The sequence below is a fragment of the Carica papaya genome, chromosome 9, assembly GCF_054855325.1.
Source record: "Carica papaya isolate Zhongbai chromosome 9, ASM5485532v1, whole genome shotgun sequence".
In the NCBI taxonomy this organism is placed as follows: Eukaryota; Viridiplantae; Streptophyta; class Magnoliopsida; order Brassicales; family Caricaceae; genus Carica; species Carica papaya.
In genome coordinates, this window is record NC_142317.1 from 15,459,740 (window position 1) to 15,485,656 (window position 25,917).

A 25,917-nucleotide genomic window follows, 5' to 3' on the forward strand; every position below is an offset into this window, starting at 1 on the left:
TGGAAAAAGGTAGGTGATAAGAAATTTTTCAACCCAAATCTTGTGGAGGAGAATACAACCAAAATAGTTAAGATCAGAAAGAACATCCAAACGACTCAGAGCAAATAGAAGAGTTATATCGACACCAGGAGGAGAGATTTAGAATTTGAGAAAGGTGATTGAGTGTTCCTTAAGATCACTCATTTTAAGGGAATCAATAATTTTGGTAAGGGAAAAAACTAAATCCCCAATTTATTGGGCAATTTAAAATCTTAAACAGAATTTGTACTGCTGTCTATAGACTAACACTACCTCCAAAACTATCCAGGGTGCATAATGTGTTTCATGTGTTCATGCTACGCAAGTACAACCCGGACCCCTCTCACATCTTGTTCCACGAGCCCATTTCACTTCAGGAGGATCTGTTCTATGAGAAGGTACTGGTGGGTATTGTGGACCGAAAGAGCAGAGTATTCTGCAACCGAAAAATCCCCTTCGTTAAGGTCCTGCTAAAATAACACACACAGAGAGGCCACATGGGAGCTAGAATTAAACTTCAGAGCCCAGTATCATCAACTGTTTGATTGAGTGAGAGAGAGACAAATTTGAGGGATCAAATTTCTTTTAAGGGGGGGGGGAGAGTTATAATACCCGAGCATAGAATTTGGCCTGAAATTAATTTTAGAAATAAAAAAATATATAAAAATAAAATTTTTAAATTTATAAATTTTTATTTAACGTAAAATTAGGCAAAAAATAGGTGTATGATGAAATTAAAAATAATTTTGGAAAAAATGGGTGAAAATTTGGGTTCGAGTGGTATTTTTGAAAGAAAAATCAGAAATTGGGGATCGAAACGTAATTAAAAAAAATTACGCCACGTAGGACCGCCCAATCAATAGTCCCGATGAACCGGAAAGTGTCGTGTGACAAGTGCACTAACTCGTTGACACACTTTTAATTTTTTGAGATATTTTTAAATACGTGAAGCGTGTTTTAACTTTCGAGAAAAATTCAAAAAATTCGAGGACCACCGGTAGGCACAGTTGAAAGTTTGGTATTTTGTACACCGATTCGGGTAAAAATCTCTCAACTTATTCCCTATTATGGAATTAAAGTTTAATTATCAATAATACGATATTTTGCATATTTTAAAAAACTTCGAGAATTAATTACATATTACTAATAGAGCTAGAACCGATTATTTATTATTGTTTGTCCCGTTTAACCGATTGTTTGATTTTACAACTTTAAATACATGATAATATATTGGAATTGGTAAAATAATTTAACTGTATTTTCTTAATGCATGTATTGTTTGTCTTGCGTTGATTTACAATTAAATTATGAAACTGAAAATTAAATGTAAATTAAAAATTAATTGATTAAGTGAATGAATGAATTGTAGCCTTACTGAATATCATGGGAGACGGTAGACGGACCAGGTACATAGGAAACCCTATCGTGAACGTTGCCTCATACCGGACGGGGTATCGATGATTGATATTTTTGGCGCTCATATTGAACTGAGTATAGGGATGATCCATTTCACCCTCATACCGGACGAGGTATTGAGGGATGGTATTCTTGGCACTCATACTGGACAGGGTATAGAGATGACCGATTAGTTGACAATGTTGAATAATAATTCACGCAAAGTGGGACATCCTTATGGGCCCTTAAGGATATTAATAGGCAAATAAAGAAGAAAAGTTACTATTTTTTTCTCACTTGAAAATAAGATTAGAATGTTATTTGGATTATTGTCTTTATAGGTCGATTTTAGAAATCTCACAAACGGTAAATATATACAATAAATAATTTTTTATGATAAATAAATTTACTTAAATCAAGAGCTATATTTGTTATTTTTATAATTTTTACCAACATTTAATTTCTGTATCGATGAGTATTACGATATTCTTACTGGATTAGTATAGCTCACTCTTTTATTAACTATTTCAGATAAAAAAAATAAGACCCAGATCCCGATCAACAAGTTGATTGTGAATAGTTTACTACCCGGACTCCCTTCAAAAATTAATAAAAATCATCCTAAAATGCTCAATTATTGATTTTTTGTTTATTTACTTGATTTTCGTAATTTTTTTAAAATATTATTCTCGTATATTTATTGGATATTCTAAATTATTATGTAAGGAATGTAAACGTTAAATTTTATTATTTCGCTTTCGTATTTAATTAATAATTTTATTTTCTTTTACGTTACGAGCCTTTACATGTTATCTCTAATTAACAAATCAAATAGTAGAATAATTAAATAATAAGCCCGACTCAATAACATTTCACTCTTACTATAAAATTTATAATAAAAAAGTGAGTCGTATCCCTTATTTTTATATAATAATAATATTTTTGAAGAAGTGGTTCTTGTTATACCCCATAACTCCTAAATTTTCAAAAATCCAAGATCTAATCAATGCTCTGCTACTCTCACTTTTGTCTTCCCATTTTGGCAGTTAGATTCATGGAAAGTACTGCTTTACAGACATTCATATCTTTTGCAGGTTAAATGCATTTGATTCATTATAATCTAACAAAGAAGAAATCAATAAAAATTAAACTTGTTCTAACAAATGGTATTGTTTCAAGCAAAGAGAGTAACAAGAAGGACAATGATAAGTATATGTAGAACATGTAAATAATTAAAATCTGATCCATTAGTTCGCAGAGTTATATATTAGATTATAAATATTTTTGTAACATCTCAAATGGATAAACAAATAATCAATTTTAAATGAACTTATTTTTAACATCTTTCAGATATGATTAAAACAAAAAACTTTCATTAATTTTTCAATTTCAATTCAAACATAAATTTGATTCACATTTCGTGTTGGTGAGATATTTACCTTCCAAAAGAGAAAAAAACAGAATCTTTATCTAATGTTGAGATAAGATAAATGATTATAATCTTTTAACGAGACAATATTTTTTTAATTATCTTCAAATGAAATCTAATCCGAACACATAAATCAAGGTTCCTTCCTTCAACAAAACAGAATGTGTTGAGAAATAATAGATGAATATAATTTTTCAACAAAATAATAATTATTCAGCTTTCTCAAAGTAAAATTTAATCCGAACATATTTGTCATGATTTCTTATTTCGACAAGTTATAAATATCTAAGTAGTTCAATCCTATTGCTAATACTAAGTAGGAGTAAAAAAAAAGTAAGAGGGACAGAAATCTCCATATACTCTTCTTCCTATTCATCCTTCTGTATAGTAACACAAGTTGCTGTGTTGGAATATGGGGTTTTTCATTTTTTCTTTTTGGATATTAATTTCCATATGATCCAAATTCAATCAGCTCTTTCTACGGTTGTTTTAAACAAGAGGATATACAACTTTCTATCCATGTTAGAATACATAATAAACCCACCAAGCGAATGAGTCACAAAAGAGCCAAAACTTGTAACTGCAATAGAGTGCCAGTCCAGCCATAACCTCTTAAAATTATAATTAATTTTATTTATTAATTTATAATTAAATAAAATTAGATTTGATTCTCACTGATCCATGTCATGTAGTTAGAATTTATCTTTAAAAAATTTAATCTATATTTATTTTTTAAATATTATATATTTAGTGATAATTTATTCTTAAAATATTAATTTTTATCTAAACCTATTTAAACACATACCAAGTTATCAATTTTGAATTAATAGAAATTCAAAACTCCAACAAAAATTCCATACAAAAAATAAATAAGAATAATACAATGGTAAAAGCATAATAATAATAATAATAATAATAATAATAATACTAAATAAAGCGTTGGTTACCTTCTTGAGAGCGAGAGCAAGGGTTTTGGAAGTGAGCTTTTCAAGACTATCATGTCTCTCTCGCACAATCAACCGCTTGGATCTGCATAAATGGTGGCATATCAACTGAAATAATTTCGACTCCGCAGCTGGCAAGAATATCTGCTAACTCCACCTGAGTGCCATACAATGATCTCCTTGAAATTCTCTTCACACCTGTACCTTCCTTCACTCGTTGCTTCTGTTTTCCCCTCACTTGCTCCTTCTGCAATTTCTTCTTGTCGGGATCCTTTTTGGGTTCATCCTTTGTTGTTCTGCTTACTCTTTCCTGATGGATTTGGGGGTTGGGTTTGATGAGTGAAAAGAAGGAAGAGTCGGAATCAGCAGAAACATTCATGGATGGAGCTTCCAAATGTATGTATGTAGTAGATGGAGGTGGATTATGGCGATGGTGCTTTTTGGGGTTATGTACTTTGTGATGAAGACTCAATTTTTAGAGATTGGGAGACTTATGTTGATGGAGCTCTTCAATGGTGGGTTAAGGTGGGGACGATGCTAACATGCGCATGTGGTGGGTGTGGTGTTCCATATTATGTGTATATATATTTTTTGGCTGCGGAGGAGGAGGGTTTGGCCATATTTGTTTAGGGTATTGTTTGAGGAAGGGGAGACGATGATCAGGGAATTCATGGGGTTCATTGGATAAGGACGGTGAGGGGAAAGATCTAGAGCTGTCTTCTTCTACTGTGGAGAGCTGAAGGGAATGGGAAGTCATGATTGTTGACCGTTGACTTGTCCACTATTTAGGATTAGGTACCGCCTTTTATGAAAACTATTGTGTGAATTAAACATTAAATTAGTAAGAAATTAAAAAATTTAAATTCAAATTTTCTAATTCATTCTAAACCTAAAAATAAATGAAAGGGTTAGCTAAAAATACAAAAAAAATTTCAGATAAAAAATATAAATCATAAAAAAAGTAATAAAAATTTATAGACTATCTCTTATTTTATTTTTATGTTATTTATTTATATTATTTATTAAATATTACCTACGAGGTTTCGTTCTCTGCTTATTCTTTATATATATATATATATATATATTAAAAATGAGAGACTTCAAATGAGAGAACTGAATTGAAAATTTATTTAAATATATTAAAAATTAAATAATACATTTAAATAATTTTTTACTCCGAGTATTCTTTACAAATGAAAAAATGTCAAATGAACTTCTTACTTTCCAAACTGATCATCCTACTAAACGTGGATTTATTAAGAATAAGGAAAAAAATATTTTTGAATTATTGATTCATCGCAATAAATAATTTAAAATCAATAATTCATTACCTTACTGTGCGTAAGAGTTATCAATATTTATCAATATATTCTTGTCTGACATTATTGGAGCAAATGACAAAAATATTTTTTGAGGAAAAAATGAATTTTTTCAGATAAAATGAAAATGAAATTCCTATAACAGAAGATAGGTTTCCCATTACTATAAAATAGGTATTAAGATAGATTTTCAACTCTTGGGATGAAGACAAACACTTGATTTTTATTATCTGTAATAATTGAGAGTCCTTTTTTTATGCTTAATTGTTATAAAAGATGAAAAGTCAAAACAGCCACATTAATATCAGAACCGAAGCATTCCTGTATTCAATAGTGCTTCTTGTATCGGAAAAGGGTAAAGAAAGAAAAAGAGAAATAAGAGAAAAACAAAGCCTTTCAATCCTTCCTTCTTTTCCAACTAAACTAAATCTTTTTTTAGTTAGTAAGGTCAAATTTACAGTCTTAAAGAGATATAGAAATTGGATTATGTGACATAATGGATGTAATGTCGAAAAGCTTTCTAACTAATTCCATGGGCTTGGTAGTCCAGCATCTCTGGAAACAGAAGTGCCACCAGAAGCTGCAGGGCAAGGAGAAGATGCAATATAATTTGTTCCAGAGACAGATACTGCTGCTAGATTTCCACTATGGCTCTGTTGACCAGTAGGAGCAAAACGTGATGGACTCCCAAGGCCTCCCAAATTTGCTCTACTGGGGTGAGGAACCTGCATATAATAAATCAATGACTCACACTGATTACCACACATCATATATTTCAAATGAGGGAAAATCTATCATGTTTTGTTCAAAATAAAAATATGATAACATAATTTCTCTTACCCTTAGATTCAGTAATAAGAAAAATTACATATTACTTTGTTAGTTGTTTAATGGTTAAGATTTGTTGCAGATAAGTTTAAGTTTAACTTCAAAAACAGATAAGCTAGTTGTATGATATTGATAAACTAACATTTCATATAGACCCGTCAAAAGATCTGAAAGTAACAATAACACATTGAAGTAACACCACGACATAACATGAAAGATTTGGACTCAATATGATTTTAGACACTTACCAATCCTCCCTAGAAAAAAATAAGTGATTCTAAGCTGAAATGTAGATGAAATTACTAAACATAACACATGTACAAAAATTTAGTAATCCTAATAGGCCTTCTCGCATAGTTTATTAGCCAAAGAAAAAAAAAAACTACCCTTTCTAGCCTTTTTCCCCTTGCAAGCCAAAATGGCTAAAACAAACTTTTGTACTTCAAACTAGCTTATACCCCAAAAAAACCCAAACCAAACACCATATAATATACACGGATGTGCATATTGAGAGGCATAGCTGAATTTCAAAAGCACCCAACTGAATGATATTTGCTTGCAAATATTTTGTCAAACCACTGTATACATAGTTCACATTTATAATATTTTAGCAAAACTCAAACTAGATGAATATTAGCTTTAAGGATATTTAGCTGGTAAAAACCATTTCTCCCTACATTCGTTTTAACTGGTTACAATATCTCGGAAACTAATGATGATCATAGTCTTCTCATGTTGTCAAAATATCATTACATGCTATTCCGTACACTACACGTACACATAAATCATATTCCTGTCACAGAAAACACATGATTTATTTATGTCCGTTAATGGTAGACAACATAATACGTAATGCATGAAGGTCGCAGCACTATATCATAACTCATATCCTGCAACAAGGTGAAATTAATTTTAGGTGTTGAAGTTAAGGTAGAGTAGGCCAAAGTGCTAGATCCTAACTCATATCTTGCAACAGGGTAAACTTGATTTTAGGTGTTGGAAGTTAAGAATGATTTAGCTTATACCAATACAAATTTAGTTTTTGGGATATGCAGACAAGAGTCTAGCTTCTCCCAGTCTACTACTAGTTTCTAGCTATTCAAACTGAACTAAAAGAAATTTGAACAGATTAATTAAATTCTAACACAAAGAAAAAAATGTGGGAGGTGTACTTTACCATATTGTGTTGAAAGGAAGATTTTCTAAGTGGAGATTCTGAAGAAGGTGACATGCTGCTCATGCGTAGCACATGACGAGAATGAATATTATGGTTTGAAACATCTTCAGCTTCTCCTGCTTCAATATCACCTCCAAGATTTGTCTCAGAGCCAATTCTGGCTGCAAGATGCCTTGTCATTGATCCAGAGTCATTGGCACCATCTGTTTGGAGTGGAACGGATGGGCGCATTGCAATTCCTGGCACACTATTTCTCCTCTTTAATTCCTCCTCTGCATTTAATATCTGTAAAATAACCAATATTAATTCAAGTAATTTCTAAAATTCGTCTCAAAACATCAGAAAACAAACACAAGGATGAGAATGAAACCAAAGCTCACCTGCTTCAGCACTTGCACCAGATTATGTTTCTTTGCATTCAAAATTTGTAATTTTTCCTCTACATCCCTCTTTTTTCTCTCTTTGTCATCAGATGAATCCCTGTTGTTGATTGTCTGTCATGTGAAACAATACTTGACAGTAAGAAACACGTCATGAGGAAATCACAAACTAAGAACATGATATTACCAGGAGGATATATACTATGCTTACGACTTAAATCTGCTATAAGCTGTAAACCAACCATGGTTCATACGAGACATGCTACAATTTTCATCCCCACTTTTCCATAATGATTTCCCCTTAGAAATGTTGACTGAAGGCTAGGGGCATCTCAATTAAATCATTTTAACTGCTAGTCCCCCATGAGAAAAAATAGCTTGTTTTCAACTGTAGTTAAATATAATGGACAAAATCATTCACTTTATTTCCTATGGGCTCTAAGAGGCTTAAACTTTAATCATGCCCTTCTACAGTATGCTATTTAGCAGTTAAATAATCATCTGCTAGAAAATCATGATCATATTAGAAACTAAAGCTTTGTCTTCCACTGGGTTCAAAATTCAAGGTGTGAGGACTTAATTTGTGATAGAGATGTTCGAGAAATGATTAGCTGGGTGGAAGAAGAACTACTTGTCTGGGGGTGGAAGGTTAAAACTCATAAAAAGAACGCTCGCAAACCTTCCTATTTATTATTTATCTGCTTTGATAGTGCCTGTGAAGGTAGCAAAAAAGCTAAAAACAATTCAATGTCGTCTTCTTTGGAAGGATGATGAGAGGAGTAAGAGATATCATCTGGTGAAGTGAGAAGAGGTGAAGTTGCCTTTGGAGCAAGGGGGACTGGTGCTTAGATCATTTGTTGAGATGAATATTGCCATACAAGGAACATGGCTATTGTGGTATATGAGAGATGAAGGGAGGTTGTGGAAGTGAGTTATAGAAGCTCATTGGAGGATTGTTGATTGCGGAGGATTATCTAGAGAGATGGTGAGACCGCACGAAATAGGATTATGGAGGAAGATTGGTATGGATACGCAAACATTCCAGGAATGTATGAAATGGAAGTTGGGTATGGGGAAAAATATCCTATTATGGGTGGATGAATGGATTGGAAGGGGAAGTCTCAAAAATCAATTCCCAAGGATTTATGCCATTGCACAATCTAAGAAGGGAAGAATATGAAACTTTGCTACAGCTCTTGTCCAATGTGCATTTGGACGAAAACAGGGACTAGATAGTGTGGAAATTGAAGAAGGATGGAGAGTTCCCTATTAAGTCCTTTTATAATCATTTGGTGAGAAGAGATGAGGAGGGGTTGATTCTGTTTGCAGTTAACCAAATTTGGAAGGTGAAGGCACCTCCAAGAATAACTTTTTTGCTTGGGAAGCAGGAAGAGAATGCATCTTGACCACAGATAAGTTGATAAGAATGGGTAAGATTATAGTCAATGACTGTTATCTGTGAAAGAAAGCTGCTGAATCTTGTAATCACATTCTTCTTTGGTGCCCAAGGGTTTATAATCTTGTATAACATTTGCACAATGGTTTATAATCTGTTAGGGATTAATTTGATTACTGTGGAGTTGATGAGAGATGAATTATGGGCTTGGAAGAGGATATGTACAAAGAAAAAATTTGTAAATCTTGTTTCTTTAATTATTTTTTGGGTGGTTTGAAAATAGATGAATAGTAAAGCTTTTGAGGGGTGTGAGGGGGAGATGTTTTTTATTCTTTGATTTTGAGTACATTTATAGGTTGGAGGATTTTGTGAATGTCATTGATATACTAATTGAGCTGTAAATATCTCGTAAATAGGTGTGCCCCTTGGTGTCGTAGACTTAATATACTGCATTTTTTTTAAGCTAAAAAAATATTAGAAACTAAAGCTTTACACTAAGCAAATATTCTCCAAAAAATTACACAATATGCTATTGCAATAATGCTTGCTAAGCCAAAGACCAGTGATTTCTTCCATTTCTTCTTGATTCTGGGAGAAGGGATCAGATGACCGTGCATTTAACATTTGACACCAACCATTAGAGAATTTCACTAAGCAGTGTCATGTTGATGTTTTCCACCCAGGCAGAGGAAGCTTGTTCTTAGATTTTTAATTAACAACATAGTTTATACAAAATAAAACATATAAAAATGTTCTTCAGGAAATTTAAGGCTTTAGATCATGCTGCCCTTAGTATGGACGAATGCATTATCACTGAACTGGAATATTGTAATCCACTATCTGAATACAATTCATTAACTTTCGAAACAACACTTCATGTCAGTTACATAAATTTGTCCACCTTAGTTGCTAACAGGTCTATTTTAATCCATGTTCTATTGTAAGCAACTCTAAATAGATTATATAAGGCTGGTATTTTCTAAATCATGAAAGGGCTTTTCTTCCCCTCTCAATTATCATTCAAATATTTGTTCATTACATTTCTAGGTTACTTCACAAGTTATATTATCTTGCAAAAATAACAAAATCAAGAAGAGGAACCATTAAAAATCTCACTATTTATATATATTTTCACATGTCAGAAATTTATCATTGCAACAAAATCTAGAATTGATGTTTCACCAAGAAAACTACCGGAAATCTGATAGGTCCCAATTAGATCAATTGAAAATTTTAGTTAAAGTTTCTGCTTTGGGGTGTAGAAGGACTCTGTACTTTTTGTTGATGAAAGTCGACTCCTTCTTCATTGATTGTGCAGAATATATATATGCATGAAGGGATAATAATGCTTCCTACACTTCAACAAACTACACTGAAAATTAGCAAAGAAAAAGGGAGACCAAGTTTCCACTAACGGCTATTTGATCTCATCAGATTTCCTTCCCACATTTTCCATATTTTCCACGTTCATTAGGTTTATCATTGCCTTCCCCTTTTTTGGGAACCTTGTCCTCAAGGTTCATGTTGCTAAATCGTGTATGCAATTCGTTGGTGTTCTCCCATGTAGCATCTTCTTCGTCGTCTTCCAGTAGTAGCAGTTGGGGTTTGCAACATTGATGACCGAGGGTGAATCACTCATCGCAGTTGAAGTACAACCCTTGTGTTCATTACCTTCGCATTTCATCCCAAGAAATTAGCTTGGCGGCAGCGGGTGGAGAAGTCGCGGTTTGTGACGATGGAGTTGCTAGTGTTTGGTACGGTTGACTGGTCACGACTGGCTTCGAGTGTTTAGACCGGTATTGCCAGTTCAATTGATCCTCTCTCATGCGGGACAGACTAATCACTTCCGACAAGGACTTGGGTCGGAACATCCTGATCTCGTCTGCTATTTCGAGCTTAAACCCACCGATAAAAGTCCCCACCAAAACCTTTTGAGGCCAGCTCTGAACTTAGTTACCCAGTCGTTCAAACTTCTTCTAGTATTCGCTTAATGGACCGATCTGTTTTACTCTATACAAGACTTCATTACAGTCTTCACTCTCGGTCGGCCCAAATCGGGTCCAAAGCTCCTCTTCAAACATGGCCCAGGTAATTTCCCTTCCTTCTTCCCTGTACGTGCGCCTCAACCACTGCCACTACTGGTTCATCTCTCCTTCGAGGTGGAAGGAAGCCAATGAAACTTTGTGAACTTTGGCAGTGTTCTGTTGCTTGAAGAATCATTCGACTCAATTGAACCATTCAATTAGGTCATTGCCGTAATAAGTAGGAAACTCGAGCTTAGCCAATTTGGAGCAGAATAGCTGTCGACCCCCGTCTGTCCTCTCGGCGTCGTCATCTCTGTTCAGCCGCATGTGGCCAATTTGGCTCATAGTATTACTGTTGGAGCCTTCTCGATTCAGCACCAAAGTTTCCATTAGTTGCTTCAGCGTTTCCTCAATCTGGTGGAATTTATCAGTCATGTCGACCTCTATTCTGGACAAACTATGGTGACACTGACCTCCAAATTTTCAATCCTCTCTTTGTTAGATGCCATGATTAGTCTGCTATGATACCAACTCATAGGTTCCAATTAGAACAATTGAAAATTTTAGTTAAAGTTTCTGCTTTGGGGTGCAGAAGGAACCTCTATATTTTTTGCTAATGAAAGTCGACTCCTTTATTGATTGTGCAGAAAATATATACACATGAAGGGATAATAATGCTTCCTACAGTTTAGCAACTACACTGAAAATTAGCAAAGAAAAAGGGAGACCAAGTCTCCACTAATGGCTATTTGATCCCATCAGATTTCCCTCCCACCTTTTCCATATTTTCCACGTTCACTGGGTTTATCAAAATCGAGCTCACATAAAATTATTGCTTTTAATCTGTTTCAACTCTTAAATCGCCTATAACTAAGTCATTTAATCAGAAGCTAGATGATGAAATCCTAAACAAAAAAATGCACCTTCGAGGACAATTCATTACCCAATATCTCACGGAAGGAAAGAAAATTCAGCTGACTAAAAGAAAAAACAGATGCAGATAATACCACAAATTCATATTACCTCAGCATTACGGATTGTCCCATCAGCCAGTTTACCAACAGCCTGCAAATTCCCATCAGCACCAACCGCATCAGGAGCCGCTTTCATTGTTTGTTCCTCAACCGGTTTCCCAGAGCAATCTTCACCGTCCAACCTGCCTTCTTTATCTCTTCTTCCTCTTTCTTGATCATGATCATTGACCTGACCTTCCCCAGGGTGTATTGCAGCATCAGGGTCAGTTTTTAGCTCCAACTGAATAGGAGAAGGCTGAATTTGGGGTGAAGTGGGCTGTTCGATTAGGGTGGGGTTAGCGTTAGAATTAGGGATAGGATTGGGGGAGCGGAGGCAAGAGAGAGCTCTGTTACGGCGAGAAAGGAGGGATTTGAAGTCCTTGACAGAGATTTTAGGGTTTGGCATAAGCCATTGACGAGGAACGTCTGGGACTCTATGAAGATTCCCTCTGTACAGAGATATTGCCACCATTCTCTCTCAATTTCTCTTCCTTGGAACACCACCAACACTGCCCACCATCGTCTGCGTAAAAACGGCAAAAGGATTCTTCATGAAACTGAAACGGCACCGTTTGGTAAATCTTTTATTTTATTTTATTTTATTTTTAATTCTTAAAAAGTTTTCTGAATCCTCATTTTATTTCTAGGACATGGTATAATAAAAAAAACTTTTTTTTAATAATTTTATTTTTAGATTAAATTCCATGTTTTTGGCAGTAACTCAAGCAAGTTCATGCAGGATATCTATAATTTTGCTTGTAATTATTATTTTTTCCTTATTTGCTCTTATTTTTAATGAGTTCATTTATTTAATTCAGATAAAAAATGAACCGGTTGAGATACATATCTAGATATGATATATATATATATATATACACGTAATAATGATTTTTTTACCAATAATATTGATTAATGCATTACTTGTTTTATAAAAAAAATTGTAAATTCTAAGAAATGAGTTGAGATATATATATCTATATATGATATATACATATATGCAGTAATCATTATTTTACTAATAATTGTTTGTACTTATGTTGATTGATTATTATATCTCTTTTTTTATAAAAATAATTTATAGGTTTTTATATATTTTTATTAAAAATTTATCTAAAAAATTATTTTATTTATAATTTAATAAAATAAATCTTAACAATAGTTCAAAAGAGTTAATATTGTGGAAGTGGTAAGAATATGCTTTAAATTATTGAGAATAATAATTTGGTTTGATTATTATAATAAATATTTTAGATTAAAATTCTAAATATGCAACCTTGACAAAATTATTAGAATTCTGAAGTGGATATATTCCGTAAGTGTAATTTATTGAGTTTATAATTTTGTTTAGACAAAAAAATGAAATGAATCAATTATATATTTATGAGATCAAATTTACATACTTTTTTCTTTCATAACATCAAAAAATTAAGGGCAAATTTGCAAACATAAGTTATAATATAATTGAACCAAAAATAAGTTTGCTTAAATGAATTTGATAAGTTAAATATTTTACATATATAGAGAAAATAATATTTATGTATCAATTAGTTTACTGATACTATTATATTTTTACTGTATTTTATTAATTGGTGAGTCTCGTAAATATTCACATGTTAATTCAATGAATACTAGCTATTGCGTTAGTTATTGCTCTGATTATTATTTTTAATACAAATTTATGTATTATTTAATAAAATAATTTATATATATTAATTATGATATGATATAAATAATTTTAAAAGTATAGACTAACTTTAATTTATCATTTCTTGTGGAAGAATAGACGTAACAAGCATATACTTAGCATAGAAGTCTTAATTTATTACAAATATTATTAACTTGCTAATGTTTATATATTTATGAGATCCAATTTTAAATATTTTTTTCTTCAAAGCATCAAATAATTAAGGGAGATCAAGTTTGCAAATATATGTTATTATATAATTGAACAAAAAATAACTTTGCTTAAATGAATTTGATAACCTAAATCTTTTTCATATATCGAAAAGACAAGACTTAGGTATCCATTATCTTAATAAGCTGATCACATTCTTATTAAATTTCCTTGCTTGGTAATCTTTCATGAAGAGCTCCACCTATTGTATTATTAAACACTAGCAGTTATGTTGGTTACTGCTCTTTTTTTATTATTTTTTTAATAAATTTATATATTTTTAATAAAAATTAATATATACATTAATTATAATATAATATAAATAATTTAAAAATATAATCAAACTTAAAATTTATTGTCTCTTATGAAAAAATAGAGATACTCAGCATATACTTAAAATAGAAGTCTTAATTTATTACAAACATTATTAGCTTGCTGACATTTATATATATATATATATATAGTAGGTTGATGTAAGTACATGATCAATTACAGAAGGGTCCATCCGAAAGGTCAGGAAATAACAAGTACATGTCATTTTCTCCATCTAACATGGCTTCCACAAAACTTTGATGATCAACCGATGAGGAACCATGAAACTTCTCGTTTACACCTGTTGTTTTCTCTTTCCCCTCAACTTCTCCATTATCGCTAATCATCTCCCCGCAACTTTCCACATTACCATGACTGATCTTTGCAGGCATCACGTGATTTTTTTCACTCACCAACTCCATTGAAGAAAGCTCCATTAACAATTCCTCACCTTGCAGCTCTCCTTCTCGTTGATGATCCGGGGCCCGTAAAAGCTCATCATCAAGAAGGAAATCACTCCAACTGAAACCTACTGCTGTGGATTTCTCTTGTCCCGCTGTGGAACAAGTAGAAGAAGAAGATGATGATGATGAAGATGTGATAGTTTCATGGTTAGGCGTCCAGCCAGAGACCTGTGTGACTAGGTTTATAGCATGCAACTGAGAAAGAAGATGAGTTGAGTTGGTATGTTGGTCTTCCATGACTGGTTCTGGTTTTGGTGAAAGAAGCAAATTTCTTGTTTTGAGAATGTTAGGGTTTATGTTTGAAAATGGGTATTTGTAATTTTCATGAGATTTTGTCATGTTGAAGTTAACATTCTTGTTGAGGTCTGTGTTGAGAGAACTAATTAATCTAGTTGCAGGAGAGGGTTTCTGGAGACCTCCAATGTTGCCATAGTCAGCTAGGATTTGAGAAAAAGGTTTATGTGTAACTGGGTCAATTCCCATGTCGGTGAGCTTCTTTTTCAGTTTCGTGTTCCAATAGTTTTTCACGTCGTTATCTGTTCTTCCCGAAAGCTGTTGGGCTATAATAGACCACCTGCACCATAAAGTTCATTCATGAATAATTGATTCAATCAATTATTTAAAATGATTTTAAGTTCTTATAACTCATTTTGATCAGAAATTTAATTTCTTATTACTATTGTGATTGAAAAACTATATACGGATGAAAAAATAATTTAAAATTAAATCAAAGTTAGAGATCTAGTATTTGAATTCTAGATATCTGCTTTCGTTAAAATTTTAATTACTCACTTGATCCACACGCTTACTACTAGTTATTGCAAAACTAATACGTGAGCAAAAAGATTATGTGGTCAATTTGAAGGTTCGGAAATTGTCACAAATAATTTGAAGAAGAAATACAGAAAAGAAAAAAATAACTCAAATATTTGTGTATATATATATAAATATCTAAAATAGTTACCTGCTGCCAATAGCTGCATGAAGGTTAACAATCAATTCCTCTTCCTGGGGTGTGAAGCTCTCATGTTTAAGATCTGGTCTCAAGTAATTAGTCCACCTGAGTCTGCAACTCTTCCCACATCTCCGAAGTCCTGGAGATCAATCAATATATATATATATATGCTCAAATGTGATGATAATCCATTAATTCATATCAAGAATAATAAATTGCAGTTAACACAAATTATTTCTGAATTTTTCTGAAATTATAGATTAACCTGCTTTTTTAGGAACACTAGTCCAGTTACCGGTTCCATGTTTGGATACATAGGCAAGTATCTTTGCATCTTCTTCAGCAGTCCATGGACCCTTTTTCACATTCAGCTTGTCACAACAAGGAGGTCTCACCATTTTATTCTAATCTGCAAATTCATTAATAATGATCATATATATAATTTGAAACCAAACATTACTAAATTTATAAACATAAAACTCAAAAACCCGAAAAACGAAAAGGAGAAAACTTGAGATAGAAGAGAGAGTATTACAGTAAAAATACTGTTTGAAGTTTTGAGTTGTAAATGAGAGTTGAGATGGGTAAGGAAGGGATGATATGAGTTTAAAGGTATGAGAAGTGTGGAGGCAAGAAAAGCATGGGTGTTTGCCATTTAACTAAATGTGCATGATGAGTGACATCTAACTCACATTAGAGATTATATGGATTATGATATATGAGAATTATATTGTTAATTTGTTATGTTTGCTAATCCTACTTTGCACATAGAAATTTGGCTCCAAGAGCATTTTGATCAGGTTCAAATTGGGTGAAGTTTTTAGTTAAACTAATTAAAGTTGACATTAGTTTGTGGTGCAAAAGAAAATGATTTTGTTTATTTTTTATTTTTTGTATGACAAATCACAAGTTTGACGAGAATAATTATTTTAAATAAAGAAAATATATTAATTAATAATGAAATAATGGACGACAAATTATCATTTGTACTTGCAGAACTATTTATCTGTATGATCTGTTTTATAAATTAAGGTTGTTTAGTTAGCAATTCAGTATTATATATATAGATGTATATGTACATGTTTTCATTTTTTTAGGAAATAAACGTAACTTGGCAGCCTGGGTTATAATCAGAACTAGTTCCTCATTCTCCGACGTTTGTTTTCGGTACATCATCGTCAACAGCGAAGTCCACCCTTTCGATTTTTTCACAGTTTCTCATTCCTGTAATGGAGAATATTTAGCAGGCGCATGCAAACGTCGGCCTCGTTAACTGAATCAAAGTCTCCACTGCCATTGACACCAGAACTTCCCCCATCTCTTTTCCACCATCAAAGGTTTCGTTCAAGGACAATTTCTGCCAATTCTTGACCCACTCGTTCGTTTTCTCGTCAACAATCGATCGTTGTTGCGAGTTAATATATATCCTTCAGTTTTATTAACAACATTAGAGATATTCGTCTTGATTTCACGCTCTTCATGGCCACAATCGTAGTCTTTAATGACCCGCCGTTGAACTACCAGAGTCTGTTCGATGCGATTCATGACTCTGTGTTGGCGACACTTGAGAAGATTGGTGGAGGGTCGCTAGAGATTGTGGTGTCGGAGAGTGGTTGGCAATCGGCCGGTGGGACCGTGACGAGCATCGACAACGCGAGAACTTATAACAACAATTTGATTCAGCATGTGAAGTAAGGAACGCCTAAGAGGTCAAGGCTGACAGAGACTTATATTTTCACTATATTTGATAAAAATCGAAAAAATCTTGAACTTCATAAGTTCTTTGGGCTCTTCGCGCCAAACAAGTAGCTTAAATATCCAATCAACTTCAACTGATTATTGTCACCATCCATAGATACCCATGTGTTACTAAATCCAAAATAAAAATTTACTCACTGTACTGTAATTTTGTTGAGCAAAAATAATCAATAATTTTTTTTTAAAAAATAGCAAAATAAAAGCATTAATAAAAGTTTTTCCTAGAAGATTTATAAAGTTTGTTAATGCATTATTTTTATATGTAATAAATGTAGCGCCAGGGAAATTGAAGAAAAAAAAAACGCGCGCGCCACGTCAGCAGACCCAGTCAGCAGTCCTAGCCAACCAGGACCTGCCACGTGGCAAAACCCCGTCAACTGGGGACGGGCCACATTGGCGATCCGCGTGCGCGCGATCGGACGGCCCGGATCAATCGCGCGCACGGACGGCCCAGATTTAATCGTACGGACGACCCAGATTTAATCAAAAACGGACGGCCCAGATTAAAACAAAATAGACGGCTGAGATCAAAAGGCAAAATTGTATAAATAAGTCCCCCACACCAGACCCCAAACCCTAGCCGCCTGCCCTCGCCGGAGAAGACGAACCAGAAGCCGACCGCCGCCACCCGCCGCCGCATCGGAGGGATTTCCGACCGCTGATTGGGGTAAATTTCATACCCCCGACTCGTTTTTCCACGCTGATTTCCCTAGTGGCCAAATCGGAAACAAAATCCTGGCCAAACGGCCGGAAGACACGGTCGAAAGCCAGCGGCACCGCCGTGCCCCTCCTCGATTTTTGCCTCCGATGAGGCCTTTCCCGGCCTCCGTTTAATGCAATTTTTATATCACCGTGATCACCATTCTTTTCTCTACAGGTTGGTCGAAGCCGAATCACAAAAACACGAACTTCACCGGAGAGCCGCCGCCGGTAAGCTTCGGTTTTCCGTAAATTTTCGGCCCCCCGAGGGCCGTAGGGTTGTTTTATCGTAGGAACCAATGCGAGTGTGGCCGAATTCGGCCAGAAACGGCCGAAAACGGCCTACCCGAGGTGAATCGCCGCCGCAAGCGGCGGCGTCGTTCCCGGAGCACGGCGGAGCCGCCGTGCCGGAGTTGCGATATTGGCCGAAAGGGGCCCTGGGCCTAATTTGGGATTTTTTTGGAACACGTGCAGGTACCAGTAGTGCGTTTCAGTTCCCCGGGAAAAATTCAGGGGAAATTAGGGACAGCCTGCAAGCGCACTGTGAAGACGTGTTCGGACCCCGAAACGAGTAAGGACCCCTCACCCTATTTCCTATCACGGTCTTAAAGTTCAATAAATGATAAAACGGTATTTCATGAATAAACGAATGTGTGAAATTGCTTAAGGTTGCTAATGGAGCCCGAGTCTAGTGTGTTTGTCGGTTAACTGTTATTTGGCCTGTTTTGCAGTCTTAAATGCAGCATGAGGTTTGATATTTTTATTTTATAGTTTCGTGTGCATATTTTACTATTTTACTGATTATGGATTGAATGATTGGGATATTGATACTGTATGTTGTCTGTTTGGCATAAATTATCGTCTTGCTTGTTTGTATGTGTATTGATAATGCTGACTGAGGAAAAAAGAGAATGAAAGATTATGTAAATGGGTAATTGTATAATGTGGTCAGCTTGACTAGATATCCTGGGAGATGGTGGACGGACCGGGTCCGTAGGGAACCCTACCGGGATTGTGGTCTCCCATACCGGACGGGGTATGGAGATCTTATGTATTTTGGCGCCCATACCGGATGGGGTATGGGGACGGCCCGTTTCACCCTCATACCGGACGGGGTAATAAGGTTTATGGTTTTGGCGCCCATACCGGACGGGGTATGGGGACGACCCGTTTCACCCTCATACCGGACGGGGTAATGAGGTTTATAGTTTTGGCGCCCATACCGGACGGGGTATGGGGACGGCCCTGGAATATGATTTCAAGTGTTAAGGGTTAACGGGTAGCGGGACCCCTATGGATCCCCATGGATACTAGTGGGCTGGTAAATGAGGAAAATATGTTGTGTAACGATTGAATTACGAAAGGCTTGATAAGTATTACGTTATACAGTTTATATATGATTCCATGATGATGATGATGTTATTGCTTTCGTACACTGTTTTTGGATTCTATCGAGGTAAGTGAATGGTAAATGTTTTATTATTAATTAAAGGATTTGTTGTAAATTATGCTCCATTGGTCTTTTTGTGTTTTCTATCCACCTTTACCTCCGTGACGGTGAGATATCGTGATGTCTTTACTGGGCTAGTGTAGCTCATTCCTTATTTAATCATTTCAGATCAAGAGGACATAGTTCCCGAGCTGGTTCCGCAGGAGGACGACGAAGGGGACGCCTAAAGACTCCATAGTCATATTCGTAGCTTTTACTTTCAAGTTTCTCCTTTAGGTAGTTTGATCTTTTATATTTTGTGAGCACGTTTTTGATTTTAGTGTAAGGGATGTTATTCAAATTTTGAATTCGCTTCCGCATTTGATATTTTTAATATACATTCCATTTTAAATTTCCGGGACTGTTACAGTTGGTATCAGAGCCGCATTTCCTCAGACCCATCCCTTACACAATAGTGCTTTAGAGAAATACTCACCGATATATCGTTACTCAATCATTCCTTGTGAATGCAGGTACACGGGAATGAGGAGAGGAAGGCCCCCACTAAACTGAGCGGCCCTAGATAATTCACTTCGGGAGGATTTAGATAGACTATTCGAGATGGTGGAGGCTCTCGCAGCTGCCCAGCGAAGGCAAGAGGAGAGAAGGGAGTTACCGGGACCTCCTCCGCTAGCGTAGGTTGAGCCCCCGCTACAGCAGGCTGATCCCGAGCCACCCCGGCAGGAGCCTATTCCTCCACAGTACCACCCGGCACCACAGCTGCGGTACGACCTGGTACCACAGCCACAGTACCAACAGGTGCCGCCACAGCACATTCCAGTGCCCCCACCACATCAGCAGGCGCTACCACAGGGTCCCCCAGTTCACCCTCAGCCGACCCCAGTCCCTCTACCTCGGGACCCCGCTCCTTTCTTGATCGACCCCGGCTTCATAGAGAGGTACAGAAGACTGAATCCTTCTACTTTTTCAGGGGGATCCTCTTTCGAAGAGGCCCAATACTAGCTGGCAGAGACTGAGAGAGCTTTCGAGACCTTGGGAGTAGTTCCTGAGCAGAGGGCTGCCATTGCCTCCTACATGCTGGTAGGGGAAGCAGTACGCTGGTGGGAGCTCAAGCGGGCCACCCTGCCTGCACCAGTTACTTGGGAGCAGTTCCTAGCGGCCTTCCATGTGGAGTATCTCCCTAAACACATCCGACATCTAAAGGAAATGGAATTTGCTCAATTGGTCCAGGAAAATATGACAGTGTCGGAGTATGCCCGTAAGTTCCTAGAGCTGGGCCGACATGCCCCGGAGACATTGTTGGATGAGGGCCGAAAGGCCAGAAAATTCCAGTGGGGTCTCCACCCGGAGATCAGACAGCACTTACTGGTGATGGAGCTCGAGACATATTCAGCAGTCCTGGCAAAGGTGCAGATCATAGAAAGGAGCTTCGACACCCGCCCTCAGCTAGTGGAAAGTTCCCGACCCTCAGCCCCGCTCCGCAGGCCAGCGCCTACCATGCCTGTCCAACCCAGTAAGAAGCCCAGACCCGCCGTCCAGGCCCTCCTCAGGCTACGGGGGCAGCACGTGGGAAGATCTGCCAGTACTGCGGCAGGGATCATGGGGACCGACCCTGCTACCGCCTCAACAACACCTGTCGCATATGCGGCAGTGCCCAGCATTATGCAAGGGAGTGCCCTAGGAACCAGAATCAAGGGAGGCCCCCAATCCAGGGCAGAGTTTACAACCTTACCCAGAAGGATGCCGACGCAGACCCGGACGTGGTACATGGTATGTATACTATCTCTGGCCACATTGCTCATGTTTTGTTTGATACTGGTGCATCACATTCTTTTATTTCACATGTTCTTACTTCCAAAATTTGTGTATCACCTGATAGACTTGATTCATTATTGCTTGTATCTACCGCTGGGGGGGAGACATTGCTAGGAGAGGTTGTCTACAGGGCATGTGCCGTGGAGATAGCAGATAGGAAATTGAGGGTAGACCTGATAGGTTTAGACACAGGGGATTTTGATGTAATCCTAGGAATGGATTGGCTAGCGGCGTATCACGCCACCATAGATTGCTTTAACAAAAAGATTGTATTTAATCCTCCCAACGAGGAGCCATTTACAAGTTAATAAAATTATTCGGTACTGATTTCCCCTAATGGCAAATTCTTTTCTTCTTAATTCCCAGTGCCTTAATCTTGTATTTTCTCTAACTAGGTAAACCCAAGAAAAAAGTTTGTATCCAAGAGATTTCAGTAGTCCGAGACTTTCCAGACGTATTTCCGGATGAACTGCCAAGTCTACTAGGGGACAGAGAGGTCGAGTTCACCATAGACTTACAGCCAGGAACCCAGCCCATCTCGGTAGCTCCTTACCGAATGAGCCGCATCGAGATGGAAGAACTAAGGAAACAGATCACTGAGCTACAAAACAGTGGCTTCATTAGACACAGCGTTTCCCCATGGGGTACCGGGGTTACTTTTGCAAGGAAAGGAGATGGAACGTTGAGACTGTGCATTGATTACAGAAGGATAAACAAGATAACAATTAAGAACAAATACCCTCTTCCCCGGATTGATGACCTTTTCGATCAGTTGCAGGGTGCACAGGTCTTTTCTAAAATAGATCTACGATCAGGTTACCATCAGGTAAAAGTGAGAGCAGAAGACATCCCCAAGCCGGCTTTTCGAATCAGGTACGGACACTATGAGTTCCTGGTTATGCCGTTTGGGCTAACCAACGCCCCGGCCATCTTTATGGATCTAATGAACAGGATCTTTAGAGAATTCTTGGACCAATTTGTCATCGTGTTCATCGATGATATCTTAGTCTACTCAAAAAGTAGGGAAGAACATGCTCATCATCTTGCCCAAGTCCTACAGGTACTTAGGGAAAAGAAGTTGTATGTGAAGTTGAGCAAGTGTGGATTTTGGCTCGAGCAAACCGCCTTCCTAGAACATGTTATATCGAAGGAAGGGGTGTCGGTAAACCCCGAAAAGGTTGAAGCGGTACTTGGTTGGGAAAGGCTGACAACAGTTAAGGAAATTCGCAGTTTCCTAGGGATGGCAGGTTATTACCGCCGGTTTGTCGAAGGGTTCTCTAGTCTAGCAGCTCCTCTAACCCGACTCACAAAGAAGAATGCAAAGTTTGAATGGAATGAGAACTACGAAAGGAGTTTTTCAGAGTTGAAGAAGCGACTGACTACTGCACCAGTGCTGGCTCTACCGAGTGGATCAGGAGGGTACACAGTTTATAGTGATGCCTCCTATCTGGGCCTGGGTTGTGTCCTAATGCAGCATGGAAAGGTTATAGCATATGGGTCTAGACAGCTAAAGAATCATGAGAAGAACTATCCTATCCATGACTTGGAGCTTGCCGCAATCATACACGCCTTGAAAACCTGGCGCCATTATTTGTATGGAGAGACCTTTCAGATCTACACCGATCATAAGAGTTTGAAGCACATCTTCACTCAGAAGGATCTCAACATGCGTCAGAGAAGGTGGATGGAACTCCTCAAGGACTATGATTGTGACATCCTATACCATCCAGGTAAGGGCAACGTAGTGGCCGATGCCCTCAGCAGGAAAAGTGCAGGCACCCTAGCCCATCTGATGGTTTCCGAGTGTAGGTCCATTGGGGCTACACAGCAGGTTCGCCTGCGAGATCTGAAGAGAGTCACATGTTTGGGCCACCTAGCAGTCCAACCCGAGTTAATCCAAAGAATAAAGGAAGCCCAGTCAGTCGACCCCGCCCTAATAACCCGCAAGAAGGATGCAGAACAGGGAGTGAGCTCAGAATTTCAGATCTCTGCCGACGGATTGATTCGTTTCAAGGATAGAGTGTGTGTCCCAGACGACAGTGAGTTAAAAAGAGACATCATGACAGAGTCCCATAGTTCAAGGTTCGTCATGCATCCAAGAAGTACGAAAATGTACCAAACTATGCGACCTCAGTTCTGGTAGAATGGGATGAAGAGAGATATAACCGACTTTGTATCTAAGTGCTTGGTATGTCAGCAGGTCAAAGTAGAACATCAACACCCGGGCGGGTTACTTCAGCCCTTACCGATTCCAAAGTGGAAGTGGGAACACATCACCATGGACTTCGTATCGGGACTACCCAAGGCACGATTGGGACATGATGTTATATGGGTAATTGTTGACCGACTCACTAAGTCTTCCCACTTCCTGGCCATCAGAATGACTGATCCTTTGGACAAGTTGGCAAGAATGTATATCCGGGAGGTAGTCAGACTGCATGGAGTTCCAGTAACAGTAGTATCCGACAGGGATCCCAGATTCACTTCTCGGTTTTGGAATAGTTTCTAGCAAGCTATGGGAACAAAGCTGTCTCTTAGTACTGCTTTCCACCCCCAAACTGATGGACAATCAGAGAGGACAATTCGTACGCTGGAGGATATGCTCCGAGCTTGTGTCCTTGACTCCGGGGGCCATTGGGACGACCACCTACCCCTGATAGAGTTTGCTTACAACAACAGTTACCAAGCAAGCATCGGTATGGCCCCATACGAGGCGCTATACGGGCGTCCGTGCAGGTCACCGATCTGTTGGGAGGAAGTGGGCGACAAAAGATTGTTTGGCCCGAATTTGGTAGAAGAAACCACGTCCAAGATAGTTAAGATCAAGAAGAACATTCAGACAACTCAGAGTAGGCAGAAGAGTTATGCTGATACACGGAGGAGAGACCTGGCCTTTGAGAAAGGCGACCTGGTGTTTCTTAAAGTCACCCCCTTCAAAGGAATTAGTAGGTTCGGCAGGAGGGGAAAATTAAACCCCATATATATTGGACCCTTTGAAATCTTAGACAAGATTGGTACCACTGCCTACAGACTTGCACTGCCTCCTGAGCTCTCCTGGGTTCATAATGTGTTTCACGTATCTATGCTACGTAAGTACAATCCGGACCCTTCTCATGTCTTGGCTCATGAACCGCTTCCACTCCGAGAGGAGGACTTGTCTTATGAAGAAGTACCAGTCGGTATCACGGACCGAGAGAGTAGAATACTCCGCAACCGGGAAATATCATTTGTGAAAGTCGTGTGGCAGAACCACACGCCCAGGGAGGCTACTTGGGAACTGGAATCAGAATTTAGGGCCCAATATCCCCATCTGTTCGATCAAGAGTAACGAGACAAATTTGGGGACCAAATTTCTTTAAGGGGGGGAGAGTTGTAGCGCCCGGGAAATTGAAGAAAAAAAAAAAAAAAAAAAAACGTGCGCGCCACGTGGCGTCAGCAGCCACGTCAGCAGACCCAGTCAACAGTCCTGGCCAACCAGGACCTGCCACATGGCAAAACCCCGTCGACCGGGGACGGGCCATGTTGGCGATCCGCGTGCGCGCGATCGGATGGTCCAGATCAATCGCGCGCACGGACAACCCAGATTTAATCGCACGGACGGCCCAGATTTAATAAAAAACGGACGGCCCAGATTAAAACAAAATGGACGGCTGAGATCAAAAGGCAAAAGGGTATAAATAAGACCCCCACACCAGACCCCAAACCCTAGCCGCCTGCCCTCGCCGGAGAAGACGAACCAGAAGCCGACCGCCGCCACCCGCCGCCGCACTGGAGGGATTTCCGACCGCCGATCGGGGTAAATTTCATACCCCCGACTCGTTTTTCCACGCTGATTTCCCCAGTGGCCAAATCGGAGCCAAAATCTTGGCCAAACGGCCGGAAGACACGGCCGAAAGCTAGCGGTGCCGCCGCGCCCCTCCTCGATTTTTGCCTCCAATGAGGCCCTTCCCGGCCTCCGTTTAATGCAATTTTTATATCACCGTGATCACCATTCTTTTCTCTACAGGTTGGTCGGAGCCGAATCACCAAAACACGAACTTCACCGGAGAGCCGCCGCACCCGAGAGCACCGCCGCCGGTAAGCTTCAGTTTTTCGTAAATTTTCGGCCCCCCGAGGGCCGTAGGGTTATTTTATCGCAGGAAGCAATGCGAGTGTGGCCGAATTCGGCCGGAAACGATCGAAAACGGCCAACCTGAGGTGAACCGCCGGCGCAAGCGGCGGCGCCGTCGCCGGAGCACGGCGGAGCCGCCGTGCCGGAGTTGTGATATTGGCCGAAAGGTGCCCTGGGCCTAATTTGGGATTTTTTTGGAACACGTGCAGGTACCAGTAGTGCGTTTCAGTTCCCCGGGAAAAATTCAGGGAAAATTAGGGACAGCCTGCAAGCGCACTGTGAAGCCGTGTTCGGACCCCGAAACGAGTAAGGACCCCTCACCCTATTTCCTATCACGGTCTTAAAGTTCAATAAATGATAAAACGGTATTTCATGAATAAACGAATGTGTGAAATTGCTTAAGGTCGCTAATGGAGCCCGAGTCTAGTGTGTTTGTCGGTTAACTGTTATTTGGCCTGTTTTGCAGTTTTAAATGCAGCATGAGGTTTGATGTTTTCATTTTATAGTTTCGTGTGCATATTTTACTATTTTACTGA

The 25,917-nt window shown here is 38.2% G+C and overlaps 2 protein-coding genes and 1 pseudogene across 3 annotated transcripts; 1 reads left to right on the plus strand and 2 right to left on the minus strand.

Moving 5' to 3' along the window:
* Nucleotides 1–5,481: 5,481 nt before the first annotated feature.
* LOC110815103 (tRNA (Ile)-lysidine synthase) lies at nucleotides 5,482–12,458 on the minus strand. Its single transcript, XM_088211576.1, has 4 exons — nucleotides 11,934–12,458; nucleotides 7,491–7,604; nucleotides 7,111–7,395; nucleotides 5,482–5,830 (listed from the first exon to the last, which is right to left on the minus strand). The coding sequence occupies exons 1-4, from the start codon at nucleotides 12,393–12,395 to the stop codon at nucleotides 5,630–5,632; spliced, it is 1,062 nt and encodes a 353-aa protein (XP_088067702.1). The 5' UTR covers nucleotides 12,396–12,458; the 3' UTR covers nucleotides 5,482–5,629.
* Nucleotides 12,459–14,153: 1,695 nt separating this feature from the next.
* On the minus strand, nucleotides 14,154–16,238 carry TDF1 (Duplicated homeodomain-like superfamily protein). 2 transcript variants are annotated; one of them, XM_088211823.1, is made up of 4 exons: nucleotides 16,084–16,238; nucleotides 15,844–15,957; nucleotides 15,558–15,687; nucleotides 14,154–15,167 (listed from the first exon to the last, which is right to left on the minus strand). In XM_088211823.1, exons 2-4 carry the CDS (start codon nucleotides 15,944–15,946, stop codon nucleotides 14,303–14,305), a joined length of 1,098 nt encoding a protein of 365 aa, XP_088067949.1. In that variant the 5' UTR covers nucleotides 15,947–15,957; nucleotides 16,084–16,238; the 3' UTR covers nucleotides 14,154–14,302. The 2 variants fall into 2 exon arrangements, with proteins under 2 accessions (XP_088067949.1, XP_021911845.2); XM_022056153.2 differs by having other exon boundaries at nucleotides 15,814–15,957; nucleotides 16,084–16,237.
* A 275-nt stretch (nucleotides 16,239–16,513) lies between these two features.
* On the plus strand, nucleotides 16,514–17,443 carry LOC148240115 (glucan endo-1,3-beta-glucosidase, basic isoform pseudogene; annotated as a pseudogene).
* The last annotated feature ends 8,474 nt before the right edge of the window (nucleotides 17,444–25,917 follow it).